This window comes from Carya illinoinensis, chromosome 16 (assembly GCF_018687715.1).
Source record: "Carya illinoinensis cultivar Pawnee chromosome 16, C.illinoinensisPawnee_v1, whole genome shotgun sequence".
NCBI lineage: Eukaryota > Viridiplantae > Streptophyta > Magnoliopsida > Fagales > Juglandaceae > Carya > Carya illinoinensis.
Window position 1 is genome coordinate 25,978,907 of NC_056767.1, and position 24,202 is coordinate 26,003,108.

General features: G+C 40.0%; 2 protein-coding genes and 1 long non-coding RNA gene across 4 annotated transcripts; 1 reads left to right on the forward strand and 2 right to left on the reverse strand.

Annotated features, from left to right (window-relative positions):
- Nucleotides 1-1,459: 1,459 nt before the first annotated feature.
- On the reverse strand, nt 1,460-11,436 carry LOC122298682. Of its 2 annotated transcripts, none has more exons than XR_006239505.1 (3): nt 10,151-11,436; nt 9,972-10,059; nt 1,460-1,569 (listed from the first exon to the last, which is right to left on the reverse strand). It is a non-coding gene; the product is annotated as an uncharacterized LOC122298682 (long non-coding RNA). The 2 variants fall into 2 exon arrangements; XR_006239504.1 differs by lacking the exon at nt 1,460-1,569 and adding an exon at nt 2,549-3,242.
- A 25-nt stretch (nt 11,437-11,461) lies between these two features.
- Nucleotides 11,462-14,571, forward strand: LOC122298969 (amino-acid permease BAT1 homolog). Its single transcript, XM_043108812.1, has 7 exons — nt 11,462-11,515; nt 12,665-12,759; nt 12,912-13,172; nt 13,576-13,594; nt 13,697-13,916; nt 14,024-14,205; nt 14,428-14,571. Exons 1-7 carry the CDS (start codon nt 11,462-11,464, stop codon nt 14,554-14,556), a joined length of 960 nt encoding a protein of 319 aa, XP_042964746.1. The 3' UTR covers nt 14,557-14,571.
- Nucleotides 14,572-18,433: 3,862 nt separating this feature from the next.
- On the reverse strand, nt 18,434-19,426 carry LOC122298970 (putative disease resistance protein RGA1). The gene has a single exon (XM_043108813.1). The coding sequence runs from the start codon at nt 19,424-19,426 to the stop codon at nt 18,434-18,436; it is 993 nt and encodes a 330-aa protein (XP_042964747.1).
- Between the last annotated feature and the right edge of the window lie 4,776 nt (nt 19,427-24,202).

Here is a 24,202-nt window from a genome sequence, read left to right on the forward strand (position 1 = left end):
CGTCCTAGTCTGCCAAATCAGAACAACAAAGTTTGTAGACTTTTAAAAAGTCTCTATGGTCTTAAACAAGCCTTTAGACAGTGGTTTGAAAAACTGTCTAACTCTCTCATAAGCAATGGTTTCTCTCAAGCTATCTCTGATTGTTTATTGTTCATCAAAAATTCAGCAACATCCTTTATGGCATTGATAGTATATTTCAATGATATATTATTAGCCAGTGATAATTTACAAGATATTGAACTATTGAAGGAGTTTCTAGATGATCAATTTACAATTAAAGACTTGGGGCCATTGAAATATTTTGTTGGACTAGAGGTAGCAAGATCTCACACTGGGATCTCTCTTTGCCAACAAAAATATGCACTAGACACGCTACAAGATACTGGCCTCATTGGTTCCAAACTTGCAGCATTTACTATGTAATCTAATCTTAAATTGACTATTGATGATTCAAAATCATATGAAGATCCATCAGCTTATAGAAAACTGGTTGGTAGATTGTTATACTTAACAATTACCAAACCAGACCTTGCCTATTCTGTCCAAGTTTTGAGCCAATTTCTGGCAAAATCGACAGTCAATCACCACAAAGCAGCAGTGAGGGTACTTAGATACTTAAAGGCCACACCTGGACAGGGTTGATTCTTCCCTTCATCCTTAGAACTACAGTTAAAAGCCTTCTCAGATAGTGACTGGGCAGGCTACATCGATACCAGGGAAAACATAACAGGTTTTGCAGTGTTCTTGAGAAATTATTTGATCTCATGGAAGTCCAAAAAGCAGGCCACCATAAGTCGATCCTCTGCTGAAGCAGAGTACAGGGCTATTGAAACTTCAACTTGTGAAATACAATGGTTAATCTATGCACTACAAGACTTGCAGATTGATCACTCTCAACCAACACTCATGTATACAAACAGCAAATCTGCTATATCCATTGTGACAAACCTAGTACAACATGAGAGAAACAAGCACATACAAATTGATTGCCATTTAGTTCAACAGAAGCTGCAGGAAAAGCTCATCAAGTTGTTTTATATTCCCTCTCAGCTACAGTTGGCAGATATACTCACAAAGCTACTTGGATCATTGCCTTTTCACCATACTCTTCGCAAGATGAATTGGGGGGGGGGAGGGGGTTGGAGTATTGCATCACATATAAATAATATGGAATTAAAGTCCAAAGTATAAAAGGCTAAAATACAATTCAGAATTCCTTTCCTTTCCTCTGTTTTCAAGTTCTTTCTTCATTTGATCGAGTTCTTGTCAGATGGGTCTTTATTGAAGAAGTTTCTTACCTTCTTCTCCTTGAAACCATTCTTGAAAAGTTAAAAGCTCATGCACAAGAGGATGCTGGTAATTTTCAAGGCCATTCTTATGATCTTGTCTCTGCTTTTCAGTGTTCTGGAGAATTTGTTAGTGGATCCATAACTGATGAGTAGAGGAAGATCATTGTTGTTCGTAATTCATGCCCTGGAGCAAAGGCTTGTGGTGGGATGTATACGGCCAACACCATGGTTTCTGCTATTGAAGCAATGGAAATGTGTCTGCCTTATAGCTCTTCAACACCTGTTGAATATCCATTGAAGTTGGATGAGTGCCATTTAGCAGGAAGGTATCTTTTGGAATTACTAAAGATGGACTTGAAACCACGAGATCCTATCACTCCAAAATTCCTACGTAATGCTATGGTTATTGTCATTGCACTAGGTGGCTCTACACATGCTGTATTACACTTGATTTCTATTGGAAGGTCTGTTGGTTTGAAACTAACTCTTGATGGTTTTCAAAAGGCCGCGATGAGGTTCCACATTTATCTTGCCCACTTGCATTATTTTCATATCACAATCCAATTCTCAAGCATGGTATCAAAGAAGTGAGTCGATTTGATGCTTTTATTGCAATAATATTTATTTCCTTGAGTTTTTCATGGTTAGTGGGGTGTGTTTCGGGCAGGGGCTTGCTTGTCTATCGGTGGATCCCATGGATGAATTTGGGTATAGAAGAGTAATGGGGTGTTTATTTGATGCGAAAGAGTAGTTTGAGAAAATGCCTCGAATATATGTGGGGTTTTGGAATGTTATGATTTCAGGGTACGCATAAGGAGGGAACCAAGGGAAGGACTTGTCATTTTTTTTTAATAGCTGGGAAGTAGTAAAACAAGAGTGGGATACCCAGGTTCTAGGTGAAGCTTCTTACAAAGTTAGTAAGGTTGTTTTTGGATGGTATGGGATAAAATTACTTAAGCTTTGGAAATATCATTTGATAGAAGAATATGGCTTGTGGCCCTTTGATAGAGGAAGGGGATAATGTATTTCACTATTTTTATATTGATTTTGATCTTAGAGGGGATGGTGGAGTACATGTTAAACTTGTAGATGATAAATATATTATGAACCCAACAATGAAGAGGATGGAAGAATTTGGGTTGGACTTGTTGCTAGCTGGTACAAACAATGCAATATGGGTGATAGAGCGTTACTGTAATTTTCTGCAACTTGCTGCGAGCTGTAGGAATGGAGCAAGATGCAATACGAGTAAATTACAAGGATGATGGGTACGTTCGCAAAGCCTTTGAATTTTTTGATCAAAACGGAAGTGGATATATAGGAAGTGAGGAGATACTTTTTTTTTTTTTTTTTTGGAAAGAGAACGGTACCCCAATTTTATTAATAAGCCCTCACTTTTGGCGGAGGAAAACCGTGGTAACAACCCGACGCCTGAGGGTTACAAATACACAATAAGTCCAAAACCCAGGCATCAAAAACTATAATGGCCAAATAAACATTATAGGACAGACCAAAGCACAAACTAAAGGGCGAAACACGATCAAGAACCTGCAAGAAAAAAGCACAGAAAAACCAGAGGGTAAAACAAAGAGCTAAAAAGAAAGACAAACCTGGGAGAGCACTACATGGTTCGCAGGTAAGGAAGACCAAGTCTATTCATGCGAAGGAGTCCCCGAAGAGGGCTGGGCAGAAGATCATGAGCATCAAACCAATCCGCGTTAAATCCCCCAGCTCCCTGCTTAGCAAGAAAATCAGCCACTGCATTTCTTTCTCGAAAAACATGTTTCATCGTATACTCCATATTAGAAAGATTGTCTTGAAGCTCGTCCCAGAACTCTTCTAAATACCAAATGTTGCAGCTCCCTCTAGTAATCCAGTTTACAAGAAGTTGGGAGTCGGACTCAATCTCTATGCGGTAAAATCCAAGAAGTGAGGAGATACGAGATGCCTTGGCTGATGAAATTGAGACAAGTAGTGAAGAAGTCATTTATGCCATTATGCGTGATGTGGACACAAGCAAGGACTTGTCATTTTTTTCAGATATGAATAGCTGTGAACCAATTACAAGAGAGTGGTAGGCCCAATCTAAAGATGGGCAACTTGCAACGCTGTGTTGCAGATGGAGACAAAGAAGTAAACGGTGCCATGCACCGTTTACTATTTTGGCATGTTAGGCACCGAAGGCACCGTTCGGTGCTTTTGTTAGGCACCTCCCCACATCTTCCTAAAATCATGCAGCAATTTGCTGCATAGTTCTGATATGCTCTCCTATAAATAGGAGAGCTTAAGTGCAGCGAAAGTGTAGCGTGCAGACAGAGAGTGGGAGAGACAGAAGAGAGAAACAGAGAGTGGGTGAGAGAGAGTTTCTGTAAAAATCAATTTCATAGTGAAATTACAGCTTCTGTGGACGTAGGCAGTTGCCGAACCACGTTAAATTTCGTCCCTCCTTTATTTAGATTCGTTTCTGGGCCAGAACAGCTCCCAACAACTGGTATCAGAGCACCGGTTCAATCTGTCCGAAAATTCAAGTTGTTCAAAATCAATTTTTGACAACTCCACGGTGTTCCTCGCGCCGAGACGAATCCGTTGCCGCAAACGGAATCGAAAACGGAGGTCGGACGAGGCTACACGCGCCCCTAGAAGATCGGCGCGTGCATCTGCTGCAAATCCACGCGCACCACGCGCTCCAGAGGTTGAAGACGCGTGCAACACACGCGCTCACGCGCCCCCACGCGCGCCAGAGGTTGAAGACGCGTGACGGACACGCGCTTCACGCGCCCCCACGCGCCCTACAGAGGTTCTGCGCGTGTTGCACACGCGCCTCACTCTCCCCACGCGCACAGCACTGTAGCGCGTGCGTATCACGCGCCACGCGCACTGTACAGCGCGTGCATCCCACGCGCCACGTGCTTCACCACGCTCACTGTACAGCGCGTGCATCTCACGCGCCAGACAGATCAAGGCCGTCCGTTTTTTCAGATCTGTTTTTGGCTAGATCTAAGCCATTCGGAGTCCAATTTCGACGATCAAATAGTGCTTTCCAACTATTTGGATCATTCCGGACTCATCCGTACGGTCGAAATTTTGATATTCGGCGTCAGTATATTGGATCTGAACCATCCACGTGTTGCAGATCAATTTGGGCTAGATCACGCCAGTTGGAGTTCCATCGCGACGATCAAATAGTGCTGACAAACTATTTGGATCATTCCGGACTCGTTTCCAGCTAATTCGAGTGTTTCGGACGCAGCGGTGATCTTTGTTTAAATTTGAACTCATGGCTGGAGAAGAAGCTAAAGGTGCTGGTATCGAGAAATTTGACGGTACAGACTTTGGCTACTGGAGAATGCAGATAGAAGACTATCTCTATGGGAAGAAACTACATCTTCCACTCCTAGGAAGAAAGCCAGATGACATGAGCAATGAAGATTGGAGTCTCCTTGATAGACAAGTGTTGGGAGTCATTAGACTAACACTGTCAAGATCAGTTGCACACAATGTGGGAAAGGAGAAGACCACGGCGGATTTGATGAAAGCTCTATCGGATATGTACGAGCAGCCATCAGCCAATAACAAAGTGCATCTGATGTACAAGCTATTCTACTTGAGAATGGCAGAAGGAACTCCAGTTATTCAACATCTGAATGAGTTCAACACCATCATCAATCAATTAGCTTCAGTGGGGATTGAATTTGATGATGAAGTACGTGCACTAATTGCTCTGGCTCAATTGCCAAAAAGCTGGGAGGCCATGAGAACAGCTATTAGCAATTCTTATGGCAAAACAAAGATGAAGTATCAAGAAATCCGGGACCATATTCTTAGCGAGGAAGTTCGCAGAAGAGATACAGGAGAAGCATCAACTTCCAGTTCTGCCTTAAATCTCGAGACGAGAGGTAGAGGAGCTAGTAGAAGTTCAAATCGGGGCAGATCGAAGTCCCGAAGAGGCAGAAGTAAATCAAGGTCCGGAAAACAAGTACAGTGCTGGAATTGTGGCAAGATTGGCCACTTCAAAAATAATTGCAAAGAAGCAAAGAAGAAGAATGAGCATGATTCTGTTAATGCCACAACAGAAGATCTCCAAGATGCCTTACTTCTTTCAGTCGACAATCAAATTGAATCTTGGGTGTTAGATTCAGGAGCTTCGTTCCACACTACAGCACACAGAGAAATCATGCAGAATTATGTCACTGGTGATTTCGGGAAGGTGTACTTAGCAGATGGAGAAGCGTTGGAAATCGAAGGCATGGGAGATGTACCAATCAATCTGCCCAATGGAAGTGCATGGTTGCTACAGAAGGTGCGACATGTTCCCAAACTCATGAGGAACCTGATTTCTGTAGGACAACTTGATGCTGACGGGCATTCGGTACTATTTACCGGTGGCACATGGAAGATAACAAAAGGAGCTATGGTAGTAGCTCGAGGCACAAAAACAGGTACTCTATACATGACTTCAAGTATTAGAGATACTATTGCAATTGCTGATGCAAATGCCAACCTATGGCATCAAAGGCTTGGTCACATGAGTGAGAAAGGAATGAAAATTCTATTATCCAAGGGGAAGTTACCAAAGTTGGAATCAACTGATTTCGACATGTGTGAAGGTTGCATTTTTGGGAAACAGAAAAAAGTTAGTTTCCTGAAAAATGGTAGAACTCCAAAATCTACAAAGTTGGAGTTGGTGCACACAGATTTGTGGGGGCCATCCCCAGTTGCTTCTCTTGGAGGATCGCGGTACTATGTTTCCTTTATTGATGACTCAAGCAGGAAAGTATGGGTTTATTTTTTGAAAAATAAATCTGACACATTTGATACTTTCAAGAAGTGGAAAGCCATGGTTGAAAATGAAACAGGCTTGAAGTTAAAATGTCTGAGGTCAGACAATGGAGGAGAGTACATCGACGGAGGGTTCAAAGAATTCTGTGCTGCAAATGGGATTAGATTTCAGAAGACTATTCCCGGGACACCGCAGCAGAATGGCATAGCTGAACGCATGAACAGAACTCTCAACGAACGTGCCAGAAGCATGAGGCTGAATTCAGGATTGCCTGAATGTTTTTGGGCTGATGCAGTTAACACTGCAGCCTATTTGATTAATCGGGGACCTTCAGTTCCCTTAAAGTTTGATCTACCAGAGGAAGTCTGGAGCGGAAAGAAGGTAAATCTTTCCCATTTGAAAGTTTTTGGCTGTGTATCATATGTTCACATAGATTCTGCTGATCGTAACAAGTTAGAAGCCAAATCTAGAAAATGTTTTTTTATCGGTTATGGTGATGAAGAATTTGGCTATCGATTTTGGGATGATAAAAATCGCAAAATCATCAGAAGTAGAAATGTGATTTTCAATGAGCAGATTCTGTACAAAGCTAGGTCACAAGCTGAACCTGAGGAGCAGCCAAAGAAACCTGAGGTTGTTGACTTTGATGTTACTCGAGTCAACACTGATCAAAACGAGGATCAAGAGAATGATGATCCACAGATCGAACAACGTACACCACTCACTGTTATTCGAAGATCTTCAAGGACAATCAGGCCACCACAGCGGTTCTCACCATCTCTATACTACATCTTGCTAACAGATAGTGGTGAACCAGAAAGTTATGATGAAGCTCTACAAATTGAAGATTCGATCAAGTGGGAGAAAGCCATGCAAGATGAGATGGAGTCACTGATGTCAAATCAGACATGGGAGCTAACTAAGCTTCCAAAAGGCAAGAAGGCTTTGCACAATAAATGGGTGTACAGAATTAAGGAAGAGCACAATGGTAGCAAGCGCTACAAAGCCAGAATGGTCGTGAAGGGGTTTCAACAAAAAGAAGGTGTCGACTACACAGACATTTTCTCCCCAGTTGTAAAATTGACTACGATCAGGCTAGTGTTGGCAATTGTGGCTGCAGAGAATCTACATCTTGAGCAGTTAGATGTGAAGACTGCATTCCTTCATGGTGATTTGGAGGAAGACATTTATATGCACCAGCCACAAGGATTCTCAGTGAAGGGAAAAGAGAATCTAGTTTGCAAACTGAAGAAGAGCTTGTATGGCCTAAAACAAGCTCCACGACAATGGTACCGGAAGTTTGACAACTTCATGTGCAGTAATGGATTTACAAGACTGCAGGCTGACCATTGTTGCTATATGAAGAACTTTGACAACTCTTATATTATCCTACTGTTGTATGTGGATGATATGCTCGTTGCAGGGTCAAGCATCGAGGAGATCAATAAACTGAAGAAGCAGTTGTCAAAGCAATTTGAGATGAAGGATTTGGGTGCTGCAAAACAAATCCTTGGTATGAGAATTATTAGAGACAGGTCTAATGATACTCTCAAGCTCTCCCAGGAGGAGTATGTAAAGAAGGTGCTCAAAAGGTTTAACATGGACAAGGCGAAACCAGTGAGCACACCTTTAGCTAGTCACTTTCGACTAACTAAGGATCAGTCGCCAAAGACGGAGGAAGAGCAAGAATGCATGGACAGAATACCCTATGCATCTGCTATTGGTAGTCTTATGTACGCCATGGTCTGTACAAGGCCAGATATTGCACAAGCAGTGGGAGCTGTGAGCAGGTACATGAGTAATCCAGGAAAGCAGCATTGGGAAGCAGTTAAGTGGATTTTGAGATATCTACAAGGCTCTTCAGATACGTCATTATGCTTTACAAAAGCAGGTTTAAAACTACAGGGATATGTAGATGCTGATTTAGCAGGTGACGTTGACAGCAGGAAAAGTACTACTGGATTTGTGTATACGCTGGGTGGTACAGCTGTATCGTGGGCTTCTAAGTTACAGAAGATTGTTGCTCTCTCAACTACAGAAGCGGAATACGTTGCTATAACTGAAGCAGGGAAGGAAATGGTTTGGTTGCAGTCATTCTTGGAGGAATTGGGAAAGAAGAATGAAAAAGGCATTCTGCACAGTGATAGTCAGAGTGCTATTTTTCTTGCAAAGAATCCAGCCTTTCATTCCAGAACAAAACACATACAGTTGCGATACCATTTTATCCGATCTCTTCTCGATAGTGGACAGCTGATACTTGAGAAGATTCGAGGAGCAGAAAACCCAGCAGACATGTTTACAAAAGTAGTTACTGTTGACAAACTGAAGCTGTGTATAGCTTCAGTTGGCCTCCGTACTTAAAGGCATGATTTGAAGTTGCTGTGATAATTGCTATGAAGATATGTAGACTCATTTGTCTCCAAGTGGGAGATTGTTGCAGATGGAGACAAAGAAGTAAACGGTGCCATGCACCGTTTACTATTTTGGCATGTTAGGCACCGAAGGCACCGTTCGGTGCTTTTGTTAGGCACCTCCCCACATCTTCCTAAAATCATGCAGCAATTTGCTGCATAGTTCTGATATGCTCTCCTATAAATAGGAGAGCTTAAGTGCAGCGAAAGTGTAGCGTGCAGACAGAGAGTGGGAGAGACAGAAGAGAGAAACAGAGAGTGGGTGAGAGAGAGTTTCTGTAAAAATCAATTTCATAGTGAAATTACAGCTTCTGTGGACGTAGGCAGTTGCCGAACCACGTTAAATTTCGTCCCTCCTTTATTTAGATTCGTTTCTGGGCCAGAACAGCTCCCAACACGCTGGAGCTCGTGCTTCTTATGGGTGCTTCTTCTTTCAAGGAGGCTATAAAGATGAAAGTGGAAATGTATCATAATATAAAGATTATCCTTGTTTTTGACCCCGGTGGATGGACATTTGAAAGCATTTGGCTCGTAGAAGTAGGGACTACATCAAATGGAGTAAGACAAGGCAAGGCAAGTTCTTGTGCTGCTGGAGTGGAAAATTTAGGTGGAACTAGTATGGAAGCTGTTCTTTACTCTAAACCTTGAGGACAAGGTTCTTTAAGGGAGGAGATTGTCATGAACCTAAGATGAAACATTGCCGTCTGAAGTTGAGGCTTAAGAAACGGCATCGTGAAGCTTGAAGAGAAACGTTGTCGTTGAAGCTTGGGAGAATAAAATAGTTATGTGGGTTTCTTAAGTCTAAGCTGTGCATTTAGTTGAAGTGTGCGTTTTGGGTCCCTTAGTCTTTCATTTAGTACTATTGTTTTTATCGATCATTTTACAGTTATTTCCTTTTCTGTTATGGCATATGTTGTCACTACTGTATGGTATAAGGGAGAGCCGAGAGAAGGGAACAGGTATCTAGGAAATTGTCAATAGTTTGGATTTGTAAGGAGGTAGGGTTCCCTCGAAGAATCCCTTATCAATATACTTGTGACTCTCTTTATCATTTTCACAAACACCTTCCATACCTTCCTTATTTTCATCACAGCAGCCATCTTTTACAACTCCATCCATTTCCTTAGTTACATCACAGCAATTCCTAAAAGGATCATTACAGAATATGCTATACAAGCTATACAAATAAATAGCACGCTCAGTGCACCTGTAATGACACTAGAGATAATGTCCTGAGATCACACAACTATCAATGTAATCCCATAGTTGGAGGCTGATTTTGTCATTGCATATATCCTTGTATTGGTCTTTTGGCATCTTGATGTGAAACCATTTTAAACTTTGCCATTAAAAAAAGTTAATATTTTTTTGGTGTATTACTATAAACAGAAAAATATTTATTATATACAAATTAAAAATAATTATTAAACTTGACCCCACGGATGGCGTTCTTAAAGACTATGATGCTGCATGATCAGCTGTAAAACATACCTCTAATTCATATTCATTTTCTTGATCAGTTCATTCCCAAGAATGCTGTGCTGGCATAATCCCTTTACCAGACCGGGACAAAGGAGATCTGATAAATGTAACCAGTCAATCATAAGACTAAAATTAATCAGTTCCCCTTTTTAAAAATAAATAAACCAGAAAAAAGAGCAAAACATTACCATCAATATCGTGTCGAGGAGGATTATCTTCATCATTTAAAACTGAGGGTGTGATGACTATATGTGCATATATGCTCCCACTTTTGTGCAAAACTATCCAGACTTGATAAATACCAGCAACCGGATCTCTTCAATAACCACATTCGATGGAGATCATGACAATCAATGATATGAATTGAATCTAACGCAAGGGACATGAGATATCTTCCACCACTCTTCTCCACCTTTCTTACAGTGTTTTTCTAATAGAGGACATTGATATATATAAAGTTGCAACAGTGAGGCCGGCAGGGGTTTCTTTGGAAAGGACAAGAGCTTTTCGCACCTACTAATATAAAGTTTCGAGAGTGAGGGAGGTAGGCCATTCTTTTGAAAGGAAGTCAACTTTCCGCACTCAAAAGATAATAAGTTCATTAAGAGATGTGAGGTTTTGAAGGCCCTCAGAAGATAGGCTTCGCAGATTCGTAAAGTGTGATATGGTGAGACTTGACAGAGATTTAGGCAACTTCATCTGATCTGAAAAGGACACCAGATGTGGACATCCACTAATTTCAAGTTTATTAAGAGAGGTAAGTTTGTTCAACCCCCATTCCAACAAGGCATCAATGATTTTGAGATGAGATATAGAAAGTAATTTTAGGTTGGTGGGAAAACCTTCTCCCGGAAAGGATACATCGTCTGGACAATGGTGTAGTGTCAAACTTTGAAGAGAGGTATGGTTGTGTATACCTTTGGGTAGGGCCAGCATTTTCTTACAGCCAGATACATGAAGCGCTCTCAGGTTGGCAGGGAGCCACTCTTCGCCCAAGGAGAAACTACGACTCGGACAATCCGTAATATCAATTTCACGAAGAGTGCTGAGAGTGTGTACGTCTCTGGGTAAGTATTCAAGGTTTTCACAACATACGATGACAATGCATTCAAGACACGAGTAATGATGTAACCTGTCCGCTACTGACTTTAGCTTTTTACACTTCAACAAATCAACGTGTTTGAGTGATGCAGGTAATTCTCCGCTGCTTGTCAAGGATTCGAGAGATGGACATCGCTGAATTTTCAAGTACTGAAGATGAGATGTGGTGTTGCTGCTACTACTGGTATCAGCAATATCGTCCAGCAAATACTGCAGGTCCTTGCATTCACTTACCTCTATCCGCTCTAGAGTTGGAGGTAGCTGGCGTCTTGCAATATGCTTTAGCAAATCACATTTTACAATTCGAATCAACTTAAGACGAGTGCTGTTGTACATCAATGACTCTGGCAAGGATTTCAGGGCTATGCAATTCTTGATCTTGATTTTTGTGGGCGGGCATGGCATATCCTGTTCGAGCCGTTCTTCTTTTCTCCCATCGACCAAAGAAACAAGTTTGGGACAACTCTCAATGCACAATAGGTCAAGAAATGTGTCGACTCCTCACACGTAGAAATAGTTAAATCTTTTGCATTTGTCATCCATTGGTTATCAAACTCTACAATTTGAGATGTGAACATTGAGATTTTAGAAAGAGACCGAATTTCTAATGCGCTGAAGCCAACCGTACTTCTATGCACAACTCCTTTTGATCCGGCAACTTCTATTTCACAGTCATCCGGAATTTTTGGAACTGAGGTCCGTAACCGCCCACAACCATTTATCTTAACTTTTTTCAGTGAAGGGAGTTGGTTTGGTATATTTCCGTATATCTTGGGACAACGTTAAGGGAAAGCTCCCGTAATTTTGGGAATTCTTCGCAGGGACTCCAGTTCGCCCACTACAAGAAATTAGGGCTTTTGCAGCGTTTTTTATTTTGTTGCAATTAAAATCGCTGCAATAGATATACTTTGGCAGCGAAATATTTTCCCTTGCAAATTTTTCACATCGACATACGGTTTAATGAAGCGGGGCGCTTCATTAAACTTTTTGCAGCGAAATAATAATCTATATTAGCGAAAACATGCCTTGGAATAATTAAAAACTTGTTGCATCAGAGTAATATCGTTGCAATAGGCTTTGGGCGCCAAAGCCTTTGAAGATTTTCATTTTCCCCCCGAAATCACTCTGTTACCACGCGAGTACCATCTCCACTTCGAGCCTCTTGCCCATTTCTCCTACCTTCAGTGCCCAGGTGACCGATTAACAGAAATACACACGGCTGGAAATCTAGCTCCATCGTCGACTACGACAACGGGACCCTAGAACGTGCACCACTTCATTTCCCTTCCGCGGCAGCTACGGTTCCCGTTTCCTCCCCATCCCGCTCTGTGTGTGTCTGATTTCTGTCGGAGTGATTTGGGACACCGATTTTTGTTTGAATCGGTAGTTGACATTGTCGAACCAGTTACTTGGGTATACCTTTCGGCACCACAGGTATTGATTCTACTCATTGCTCTCTCTCTCTCCCTTCATCCGAGCTCGTTGCTTTAAAAAAATGGGAGCTTTTTCTTTGTAGACCTTTTGCTAGATATTTGCATCTGAAAGCAGCAATTTTCTTTCACCACTTTTTACTAGTTCTTCTACATTTTGGCTACGTGTAGAAATTGGATCGTGAAAATGGAAACGTCTTGGTTGATTCAGGGCATACCCGTCTCCATGAGCTCGGTTACAAACAAGAGCTCAAGCGTGATCTCTCGTAAATATTCTCGACTGCAACCTTCTCTATATTCTTTTGCTTGGTTTTGCCGTTTGATCCCCAATTCATAGCGGAATATGAAATGGGTCGAACCGGTTGATGTGTTTTTTGTTGTGGTTTTTTGGTTTAAGGGTGTTTGTTGGGAATTGCAGGGTGATTTCCAACTTTGCGTTTTCATTTTCTATCATCTCTATGCTTACTGGTGTAACCGCCCTTTACAACACTGGGTTAAAGTTTGGTGGGCCAGTGTCTTTCTCTATCGGCTGGTTAATAGCCGGGACTTTCACCATGTTTGTTGGGTTTTCCATGGCTGAGATTTGTTCCTCTTTCCCAACCTCTGGTGGACTCTACTATTGGAGTGCTAAGCTTGCTGGCCCAAGCTGGGCACCTTTTGCCTCATGGTTAACTGGCTGGTAATCTTTTTCCTAGCTAGTTTTCTCAGGAAGTTCAATTTTCAATTACTTCGATAGTTTGACCTATAAACATTGAACCACAACATTCATCGAAAAAATAGAAACAAAATAATTTATTCACACCTTGATTGCTTTTATCTGATTTTTTTATTGCCTCTCTTGCTATCTGATTTTGTGGAATGAATTACATTGAAGAACATTTTTTTTTAACCAGCTCATATTAGATTGAGTTCCATTGTTCTAAGAACCAATGAGTGTAATGTCCAGTTTCATTTTCTTCTTGTCACTGAGCCTAAAACTTTAGATATATTGCTTAAGCAGCATCTCAAATTAATCATAAAATATGGATAAGTTTCTTGCTGCAACACCTGATGCACGGTACATGATTTTTATGTTTATGCAGGTTCAACATTGTTGGTCAGGTATTACTGAGTATCCTGGAGTTTCATGTCCTTCAAAATGTACAGGGAGATTGAGTTTGTTTTGGATGTTGTTAACCACTTTAGATACTTTTTCATTTGCAGTGGACTGTTACAACGAGTGTAGATTTTTCACTTGCACAGCTGATTCAAGTGATCATTCTACTTAGCACAGGTGGGAAGAATGGAGGTGGATATGAGGCATCTAAATATGTTGTTATAGGTTTCCACGGGGGGATTTTACTCCTACATGCTATCATTAACAGTCTTCCAATCTCTTGGTTATCTTTATTTGGACAGTTAGCTGCAGGATGGAACAGTGTAGGTATGAAGTGTTTACCAGAATTTTCCTTTTCTTTTTCTAGTTTTTCCCCATGTTATTATTTGGGGCAATCTCTTTTTTGGACCTCTTATGTTTCTTGGTATATTTAGGTGTATTTGTTCTTATGATTCTCATTCCCTGTGTTGCAACAGAAAGGGCTAGTGCCAAGTTCGTTTTCGCTTACTTCAACACCGATAATGGTGATGGAATCAATAATAAATTATACATATTCATTCTGGGCCTTCTAATGAGTCAGTACACGCTTACTGGGTATGATGCCTCTGCTCATATGGTGAGTTTCTTTTTTCTTTATTCTTTATTCTTTTTTCTTCTTTTTCCTCTTTTTGCCCCTTTCATCTCCTCAATATAATATAAATATAATGCACTGCTTTGTTCACACCATATCAAGGGAACTCCAGATGTTATTTAACTTTACCATGGATGTCTTGTTTTGTTACGTTAATATGCAAACGACCTTTGTAGTAACTAAATATTTTCCTTTTTCTGTTTCTAGACAGAGGAAACTAAGAATGCTGATAAGAATGGACCAAGAGGAATAATAAGCTCCATTGGGATATCTATTATTGTTGGATGGGGTTACATACTTGGAGTCACCTTTCCCATTTGGGTTTCTCAAATTTAGTTCAGCTAATTTTCTGGTTTTCCTTTTTTCATTATATTTATAAGATATGTATAGCATTTGATTTAGTCTATTAGTTTGAAACATGTTTGGTTGGGAAAGGGGGCAGGGAGGTTTATGGTAGTATGAGAATATAGCAGCAAGGGAGGTTTATGGTTTCATTGGTTTGAGTGGGTTACAAAACCAGGGGTGAAATATTTTAATGGAGGAGTTATATATGAGAAGTGGGTGGAATTCCTGGGCTTTTTGTTATTCATCTGATGCTGTTATATGTTGGAATGTATATGTTGCTGTTATAATTTTGTGAACTCCAGTAACTCAAACCAATCTATATGCTGCTGTTATATTTTGTGATAATGTGGTAATAGTGGTACTGCTCCTTTGCATGTTGTTTTTCTCCCTTTGTAAAGCTTGTGATTTGATTTATAGTTGTCTTAGATTGGTTGTTTTGGGTTTCAGGTGGAAAGAAAATTGTGTCCATACTGTTAAATCACTTCTCATGAAGTTTAGGAGCAGTTCATAGCAATTTTAATGTGTTGTTTTGGACGTTTTTATTCCATACCTAATTGTTGGGTTGTTTTTTTTTTTTTTTTTTGTTCCATACCACAAAAGCACTACCCTAAAGCCTGAAGTTGTTTTGGACTGGAAGTTGTCTATGTTTTGCTGGATTGAAATGATTGTAGGAAATGAAAAATGGCTTTAAAAAGCTCTCTTACTATTTTGACTCTACCTTAAGCAATGTATTGTGTTGGGTGAAATTTGGGATTGCATATATGCTGCTGTTATATTTTGTGATAAGGTGGTGATAGTGGGACTGCATACATGGGACTTTATATGCTGGAATCTTGTGAATGTGCTGTTATATACTGTTATAGTCATGCTGTTGTATGAGTCTGGACTGCTGGAAATTGCTGAATTGTATGAGTTTGAACAGAACATTGAGCAGTCTATTGTTTACTTTGAGAAGTCAGCTGACTTCTTCCAAAATGAAGAAGTTACAACTTCTGTGCAAGTAGGGAATAGCACAATTTGTTGCTCAACTAGAGATGCTAATTATGTAGATTATTGGATTGTGAAAATGAAAGTGAAAATGATTGTTGGAGATTATGAAAGTGAAAATAAAAAATTAGTTAAAAATAATTTCATTAAAAAATAGATAAAAATAAAAAATAATAATATTTTATTATTATAGAAAGTGGAATAGCTAATCCAATGTAGATTTTAAGAGTTAAGTGATTAGCTAAAAAATAAAAAGTTACATATTCTTCAAATTTTGAAGATTAGTATAGCCAATCCAATGCCAATGCTCTGACAAGTGCAGTAAAGTGCAATTACTTTGTTGCAACACTTTATTTTACTTGCTTTTGTCTATGTTTCTGTGTGAGATTATTTAATCCTTTACCCAACACTGTCCTCAATATGCTAATTATTTCTTATTGTGATGTTCTCAGGGATGATGACAACGACTTCCTGGTTCAGCTATGTAAATAATAGTTTTTAATCCTCTACAAAACTTTTGATATAAGTTTGGAAGTACTGGTTTTTGGCTATGTACTGAACATATTTCTACTTGTTGTATACTGAATGTACTGAACATATTTCTACTTGTTGTATACTGAATGTACTTTGTAGAACATTTTCTATGTACCCTTTGTATTATTAAGTAAAGGGAATTAAATCCTAGCTGATCTACTAACTTTGCTTCTAATACAAGTGAAAAAAATTACTGAAAGTGTATGTTTCAGTAGTAATTTTTTTTTTAATTTTGTAATTAAGTATTTGCAGCGATTTTTAGTCGATGCAAATACGCCAAATTCGTTGCAAATAATCAGTTGCAGCGATTTTAGTCCTTGAAAAGTATGCAAAATGCAACACAGGAAGCAAGCGTTGCTTTTGCCCATTTGCAGCGCTTTTTGATTTTTTTGCAGCGATTTTAGTCCTTGCAAAAACAATCAAAAGCAGCGCTAGAACGGTATGTTGCTTTTAACGTACACAATTGCAGCGCTTATAAATCAATTGCAGCGATTTCAAGTGTTGCAAAAAATGGCAAAAGCAACGAACCAAATGTAGCGCTGCTGTTGTTGGAGGCTATTGCAGCGATATTTAATGATATAGCAAGGATAAATTTCGCTGCAATTGATCAAATGCAGCGCCATGGCAGTCACATGGGGTGGCCTTTTGCAGCGTGAAATTAGTGAGTTTGCAGCGGTTTAAAAACGCTGCAAATGAAATCTTTTGCAGCGTTTTTTCAATAACGTTGCTATTGATCAAAAATATCACTTTTATACTGTCGAACATGCAAGGAGGGTAATAACGCTGCAATTGATCAATTACAGCATTTTTTGAGTGTATTTGCAACGATTTTAAGCGCTGCAAAAGACCGAATTTCTTGTAGTGGCCCAGTTCACCATGTCATGGAAGTGCAGAGTCTCCAAGGAGGCAAGGACCCAAACGGTTGAGAGATATCATTCCCACAAAACTCAGGACCAACATTCTCCACATTAGCCATGCCGGCCTCCGATGGAAAGGAATTTGAGAAATGCTAGTTGCCCAATTGCCGGCAACGATTAACAATTTTCACAATTTTCAATCTTCAAGAGCTCCATATTAAGAAATGATGGACGTCTTAACCAAGTTGGAAAATATATACCACCATAGCATCTAATAGTGAGTTCTTTCAAGCTCTCGTGAGGCTCTAGGTTTTCAAGTACCTCTGACTCACTTGCTCTATCTTTCGACTCATCAATATCTTCACTCCACTCCAACGACAGCCTTGTAATTTCGGACTTGTTGCTTAAAGTAGCGTCCTCTGCTTCCTTGGGTTTAGTCACGTTCTCCAATCGTGAAATGCAGTGTCTCTCGAAGATGTGGCAAAGACCCTAACTCTTTTATCCCGTCTTTACCAACAACCATATTAGATAGTGATCGGAGACTCGTTAGTTTAATTATTTGCATAGGCATTCCTTCCAATTGAATCGCTCCTTGAATATTGAGGTGGCGAAGGTCGACAAGATTCCCAAATGTTGAAGGTAATTTATTTAAATGAAAACAATTCTCTAACAACAAAGTTTGTAAGTTGTAGAGAGTAGTTATTGATTCTGGCATGCTTCTTATCAAAGTTTCAGAAGGATCAAGATACCGTAGATGCTTTAAATTACCGATTGAATCGGATAGCTCGGTTATGCGGTACCCCCTCAAGCAGAAAACCCCTAGGCATCGTAATCTTGTAATCAATTGAAGAGGAACATGAGGCGCCAAATAACACTCGCCTAGAGATGGCAACTTGAGAGGTAAGAGGGTACGTAAACATCTAAGTTTAGAAAAGACCTCAAACTTTTCACTTCCATCGTACGCCAAATAAGACGAGTGACGGGTCTTTTCAAAAATATTCCCTTGCTCTCTATCTTTAACTCTATCCAGCTTCATTCTATAACATGTATCTCCTGCAACCATTTTAGCCAACTTCTTGATGAGCCCATGCATTAGAAATCTTGATTTATGCTGGCGCGATTGTTGGAAAAATGATCTCGACAACAGATTGCGAAAATACACCTTACCCAAATCTTCCATTTCAATTTTCTGTTCTCCTGGTTGAATCAAACCTTCTGCCATCCATAATAGAACCATCTGCTTCTCGTCAAATTCATAACCCTTTGGGAATATAGAACAATACGCAAAGCAACTCTTTAAATGTGAATGCAGATGGTAATAGCTCAACATAAGAGCCGGAACAATTTCCTTTTTCTCCTTCAATATATCCCACATCTTACTGTTTGAAACTATTTTTCAGTAATCATTGTTAACACGCAAGAGGCTTCCGACTGTTTCTACCGCTAGAGGCAGGCCCTCACACTTTCTAACAATTTCCTCGGCATCATATTTAAGATGCCGATGTACGTGCACTAAAATCTCTTGTATCCAATGCATGTTTGGCCAATATAGACATACAATCTTTATCTGGCAATAGTCCCAACCTGCAAGCTGGTGGAACTCCAACCGTTGACATCCGTGACATGACATCTTGATGGCGAGTTGTGACGATAATGCTGCTCCCCGAAGCCCCTGCGTCGAAAGGAGCACATAGGCTAGTCCACTTACGGTAGTTCTCATTCCGAACATCATCCAGAACGATTAGAAACCTCTTCTCATTTAGCAGTTTCTTTAGTTCGACTTGCAACTGATTTAAATCCATGGACGAGTAATAGTTAATTTCAGGTGTCATAGAGTGTAATATTGCTCTTGTAATCGTCGCAACATCAAAATCTCCATCATAAGCAGAAACACAAACCCATAGTTTCGGATTAAAAGAGCGCTGCACATCTTGATTATTGTATACAAACTTGGCGAGAGTTGTCTTTCCTATACCCGCCATACCAAATATAGGAATTACATTTACTTTAAAAGCAGCATCACTACGTGTTTCACTGTGCATGCGCAATAATTGTAGGATAAAATCTCTTTCCCTATGCCGACCATGCATTTGATCTCTGTCTGTCACCATAGAACTTGAGGGGTTATTGATCTGTTTATCTATTATGTTTGGACTCCGGCCATCAGAATTTTTATTCAAGTTCAGTTTATCTTTTCTTGTCATAAGTTCATTAAATCGAGTTGTGAGTTCTGTGATCCTTTCTCTCATCCTAATCTTCATCTTAAAAGCACTTGGAGTCCAGCCAGTTAACAAAGCAGGGATGCGATTCCGTACCTTACTAGTGCTAGCCTGACTTTCACCAACTAACTTGTGCTGCAAAGCTTTGGTGCCGAGCTCATCCAGAATATCTTCCACATCGTAGAACAAGTCTTTGAGATCATCAAGCCATGCTTTCACATCCCGTTCAGTGTGTTGCTTCTCATTCGCATCTTCAAGCAACATCTCTTTACAAACTGGCTAATCTATATCTCTTCTCTTGATTAACTTTAATTTGCTATTTGTTAACAATATTAAACAAAGAAAATAAAAATCTCTTCTCTTTTATTTTTATTATTTTTTAAATTCAACAGAGAAAAAGAAAAATGAAATGCATGTACGGCGAACTGTATAACCCACAAAAGCAAAAATTCATGGTACGTAGCACTTTTACTGCTAGAGTTCCATTTTTGCAAATAATGAGATATTTGCAATCGTTTTTAGATTTTCTCGCAAATACCAAATTTTCCCTACGTAAAATTAATTCATTGCGAATAAGCGTATAATTGCAACGAAAGTGTTGTTGCAAAATAATGAATACTTGCAACGGTTTTTCATTTCATGATCACCTTAATAAGCGTATAATTGCAATGAAAAACCGTTGCAAGTACTCATTTTCATCCATGAGCATAGTGAGGGATGGCTTGTGCTGACGAAGAATGGTTCCGTGTTTGACGAAGAATGGTTCCGTGTTTGAGGGACTCGCAGAGCCGAGATGCTAGGAGGAAGATGAGGGTACCCCGGCCTTCCAATATTCTTGCAGCAAGCCCACATCTTGGGGTTCGACTTGAGCGACTGTAGATCCAGCTTGTGCAAGTCCTCATCTAGGAACTCCAGCCAATTGTTCCTTAATTGCTCGAGGCCTTCCCAGTAGCCGAAGGACCAAGCCGTGTCCCAGATGGCACTGCAGTTCTGAATACGAGCCCTAATCTCTACTGTTGTGGCCAACACTCTCCAAGTGGGACTTCAACCCTGTGATGGAAAGGTCCTATGACAAAAGGGTCTCGTTCTTTTCGAACACCTCCCACTTCAGTCTTTGGACCTCCCCCTCGGCCTGCTCAAGCCTCCCCCTCAAGGCCTAAGCCTCTCCCAGGCTCTCGAAACTCGAAGACAACAGTCGCGAATGCTGCCTCCGAGCCCTGGCATGATCCCAACGGAGTTGCCTCAATATGGCTTGGTCTCGAGCCCATTCGATCTCTTGGATGGCCAGCTTCTGCATGGCAGCATCACGCTCTCCTGCTAATTCCCTATTATGGTTGGCTAGTTGAGACACGCTATCCATGGCGGTGTCTAACTCCTGCCTCAGGTTTGCCCTCTGGCGATCTCATCTAGTAGCCTCCTCCTCTAACTGTTCGATGCGCTGACGCATCTTGTCGATCTCCTGGAGCCACTCCCCCCGATTAGTCTCAAACTCTTCATTTTTCCACCCCATCTGCTAGAGCTTGAAGCGTTCGAGGTGAACCAGGGAGGCCAGTTGGCGATTGACCTCAGACAGCTCGTCGATCTCCTCACCGACCATAGCAGCAAGTTAGGGGGTGTGATGAAGTGTTAGAAATGCATAATTAAGTTGTTTTAGTGAGTGATTTATTACACCAAATAAGGGTTAAACACTTAATTATGCATCAAATTTTAACACTTAATGACAAAATTTATTGATGCTAATATTTTGCACATCAAAGTCTCATATTTGCCCTTGAAATAATTAAACTATAATATCATTTTATTTAAATATTGTAGGGCATTTATGGAAGGAAAGAAAGAGTGGGGACCTATGAGGAAATAGAGGAATTGATTATGGTTTTGGTGGAAACCAATCTAATGGCAACCAATAGCACTTCAATTCTGGACGTGCAGCAGGTTAGGAGAGCAAAAAAAAATCACACAGAGCAAGACCTAAAAGCATAGGAAACTGCGTGGAAAGCAGCCGCTCTCCAAGTTTTCAGCTTTATTTTTCTTTTCTTCGTTTTCGAGTTTTACGGGTTTAGAGGGGCATCTTTCATTTACTTTATTTTTTGGTTTTCGGCATTTTGTGGATTTTTCTTTTCGTTCCAGACCTGAGCGGCGTGAAAGGCTTTTCTTTTTTTTCTTTACATTTTGGTAGGTTCAGACGGAGAACAAAGGGGCGAAGTCTCTCTCTTTCTCTCGGATTTCATTTTATTTTTTTGGATTTTTCCCAATTGCTTTTCGTTCTTAGCTCTATCGGTTTGGACTCTTATTTTCTTAGTTTTATTTTACTTGGGTCAGTGGGTTCTCTTCTTTATTGTAGTTTTTCTGGGTTTATGAGGTGGTGGAGTTGGCGTAGTGCTGTTTTTTTCGGCATTGGATTATTTTTCCTGCAGTTTTTCTTTCGGATGTTTTTGGCACTTATTTTCATGAAATCATTTTGATTAGCATTCGGCCTGTTTTATTTATTCTTCTGCATTCATTTTTATACAACAATTTGAAATGTTAGGTTTCATCATTTTTTAGCATTTTACTAATTTAGAGATGATAGGCTAAATTTTGGACTTGGGATTCAATGAGTAACCTATGACTGTTTTGAGGTGGATCTTCTTCAATGTTCTGTGATTTGAGGTGGATCTTCTTCAATGTTATATGATTTCAATAATTAACTTGTTGGATGATATTTCAGTTTACATCTAGAAAGGATTGAAGTTCTTTGTTCTTGGTTTAGATTAGTTGTAAACGTAAAGGCACAATTAATACTTGAACAAGTAACAAGACTTTGATGGCTTTCTTTCACTATTTTACAATTGTTATATAATCTGTCAAGTGGTTTTATTAGGCTAAGAATTGTGGTTCATTGCTATATTATCCGACCATGACTTCTAAAAATGGGAGCATGGTTGAGAAAAGATGAAAATAGAAGTGAATCCATCGCCAAATCAGTGGGTGAAAATTGCATCCCAAGTGTTTGTTTTATTGTTTCTTACAAGTTTAATTCATTTGCTACACACTTTCTCTAAACCTTTTAGTTTTTGTGATATCCCGTTTTACGTGTGTTTTTATTGAATGAGTATTTTAATTTAATTAAAATATTAGTCCCTTTATTTTGAATTATCATATTTTAATTGAATTTATTTAGTTGTGAAATTTATTTTGTAGAGCTTTCTTAATATTAATTATTTTTTTGAGTTTAAATTGCAATTTAATTTATTTTAGTTTGTTTTTGGATTTAAAATTATGTTGTTAGTATTTACTAGTTATTTATTATATTTTAGCTAGATATGGTGTTTAAATTATTTTATTCGATTTATAGCCTTTAAATTTGTTTTCGTCGGATCAGTTTTTGGACTCCAGAGGTGAGGACTGGACTTCATTTCTTTTCCCCATCTTTTCTTTTCTCCTTTCTCTTTCCTTTCTCTTTTTCTTTCTTTTTTCTTCTCTTTTCCCCCGATTCCCTCTCTCTCTCTCGTGTGAAGCCTTTTCTCCCCTTTACCCTCGTTTCCGTCGTCCACCCAGAACCGCCGTTCACCGGCGTCGTGACCTGCACCAGCCACCCAAATTTCTTCCCCTCCAACTGGTGATCATCTCCACCAAATTTCACCTCCATCTGAGCCACCGTTAACCACCACGAGCTCCTCCAAGCCGCACGGTTTTTGGGCCATTCCGTCGCTGTCGTTCCACCTCTAGCCACCACCTCTTCACAACTTCATCACCAACTTGTTGCCATCCTAAACCACTCATTTCCTGCTCTGATCCATCGCCGAAGCAGCTCCCACGACCTCACTTTTCGTTTTGTGATTTTTGGCCTTCTACCACCTTCTACTACCCACGGCCAACCCTCACTTCCACTAGTTTCATAAACAACTCTAAGCCATTCTCCATCAATCCCAAGCCTTTGTTTATCCCCATTCAAAAGTGGGTATTTTACAACCCACGGCCACAATACTTTTGTACTGTTACGTTGTTTTTCTTCTGCCTTTTGCAGCTTGTTGATCCTCCGAAAATAATTATATAGCGCTGTAAGTATTTTTCAAGCTTTCTTTTAGATTAAAATATATTTTTTCTTTAACAATAAATTGTGACTGGTTGATTATTCCGGACTGAGTCCGAGGAGTCGGGGGTCGGATGGATTTGAGTATGGAGTTAATTATGTTTGGTTGATGATGAGATTTGTTGGATATTTTGTGTCTTGATGTTTGCATTGCATAGTGCATGCATGTTCATGTTTAAAAAGGAAAACTGGATTTTCGTGTAATGGCATGCATGTACATGTGTTGGAACTTGAAAACTGGGCTTTCAAGCGAGAAATGATTTTTGAAATATGTGAACGATTGGATTGACTGGTTTGAGTCAAAGGCACATGTAGGGATGGTGGTGAGCAGGAATGGTGGTAGAGTCCCGCCTGTGATTTCCGCCTACAGTGCACGCGGCGTAGGGATGATGGTAAACAGAGACGGTGGTAGAGTCCCGCCTGCGATTCTGCCTACGGTGCACGCGTAGGGATGGTGGTGAGCAGGGATGGTGGTAGAGTCCCGCCTGTGATTCCCGCCTACAGTGTTCTGATAGTTTGGTTAATGGGCCATTTTCTGGAAAAATGACGAGATTGGATTTTCGGGCCATTATCTGGGATAATGGCGAGTAATGTTTTAAAAGAAATGTTTTGGGTCAAAAATGGGATTTTGGCGTGCATGGAAAATGTGGATTTTTGGGATATATGTATATGGTATCATGTTCATGCATTTGGTTATTGCATAAATGTATTTTTATCTTGAGGTTTGTTTGGATTATTACTTACCTACGGTACCGTCTTGGGTACCGTAGACTTTGTTGCAGATGAGGAGGAAGAGGCTGAGCCTGAGGAGGATGCTCCGCCAAAGTACTAAGTTTGGAGTTGTTTTGTTTTCGGAAATTATTTCACTTGCTTTTATGTTATGTAATTTGGATTTGAAACAATGTTAAACTTGTAATATTTTATTACGCTTGTTTTAAGCAAGTTTGTATTTAAACAAAATTATG

Coding starts and splice junctions, on each gene's coding strand:
- LOC122298970 (XM_043108813.1), bottom strand. CDS start 19,426: ATGTTGCTTGAAGATGCGAATGAGAAGCAACACACTGAACGGGATGTG.
- LOC122298969 (XM_043108812.1), top strand. CDS start 11,462: ATGGCATATCCTGTTCGAGCCGTTCTTCTTTTCTCCCATCGACCAAAG. Junction 11,516..12,664: donor CCCATCGACCAAAGAAACAA/GTTTGGGACAAC, acceptor GGCTACGTGTAG/AAATTGGATCGTGAAAATGG. Junction 12,760..12,911: donor GAGCTCAAGCGTGATCTCTC/GTAAATATTCTC, acceptor TGGGAATTGCAG/GGTGATTTCCAACTTTGCGT.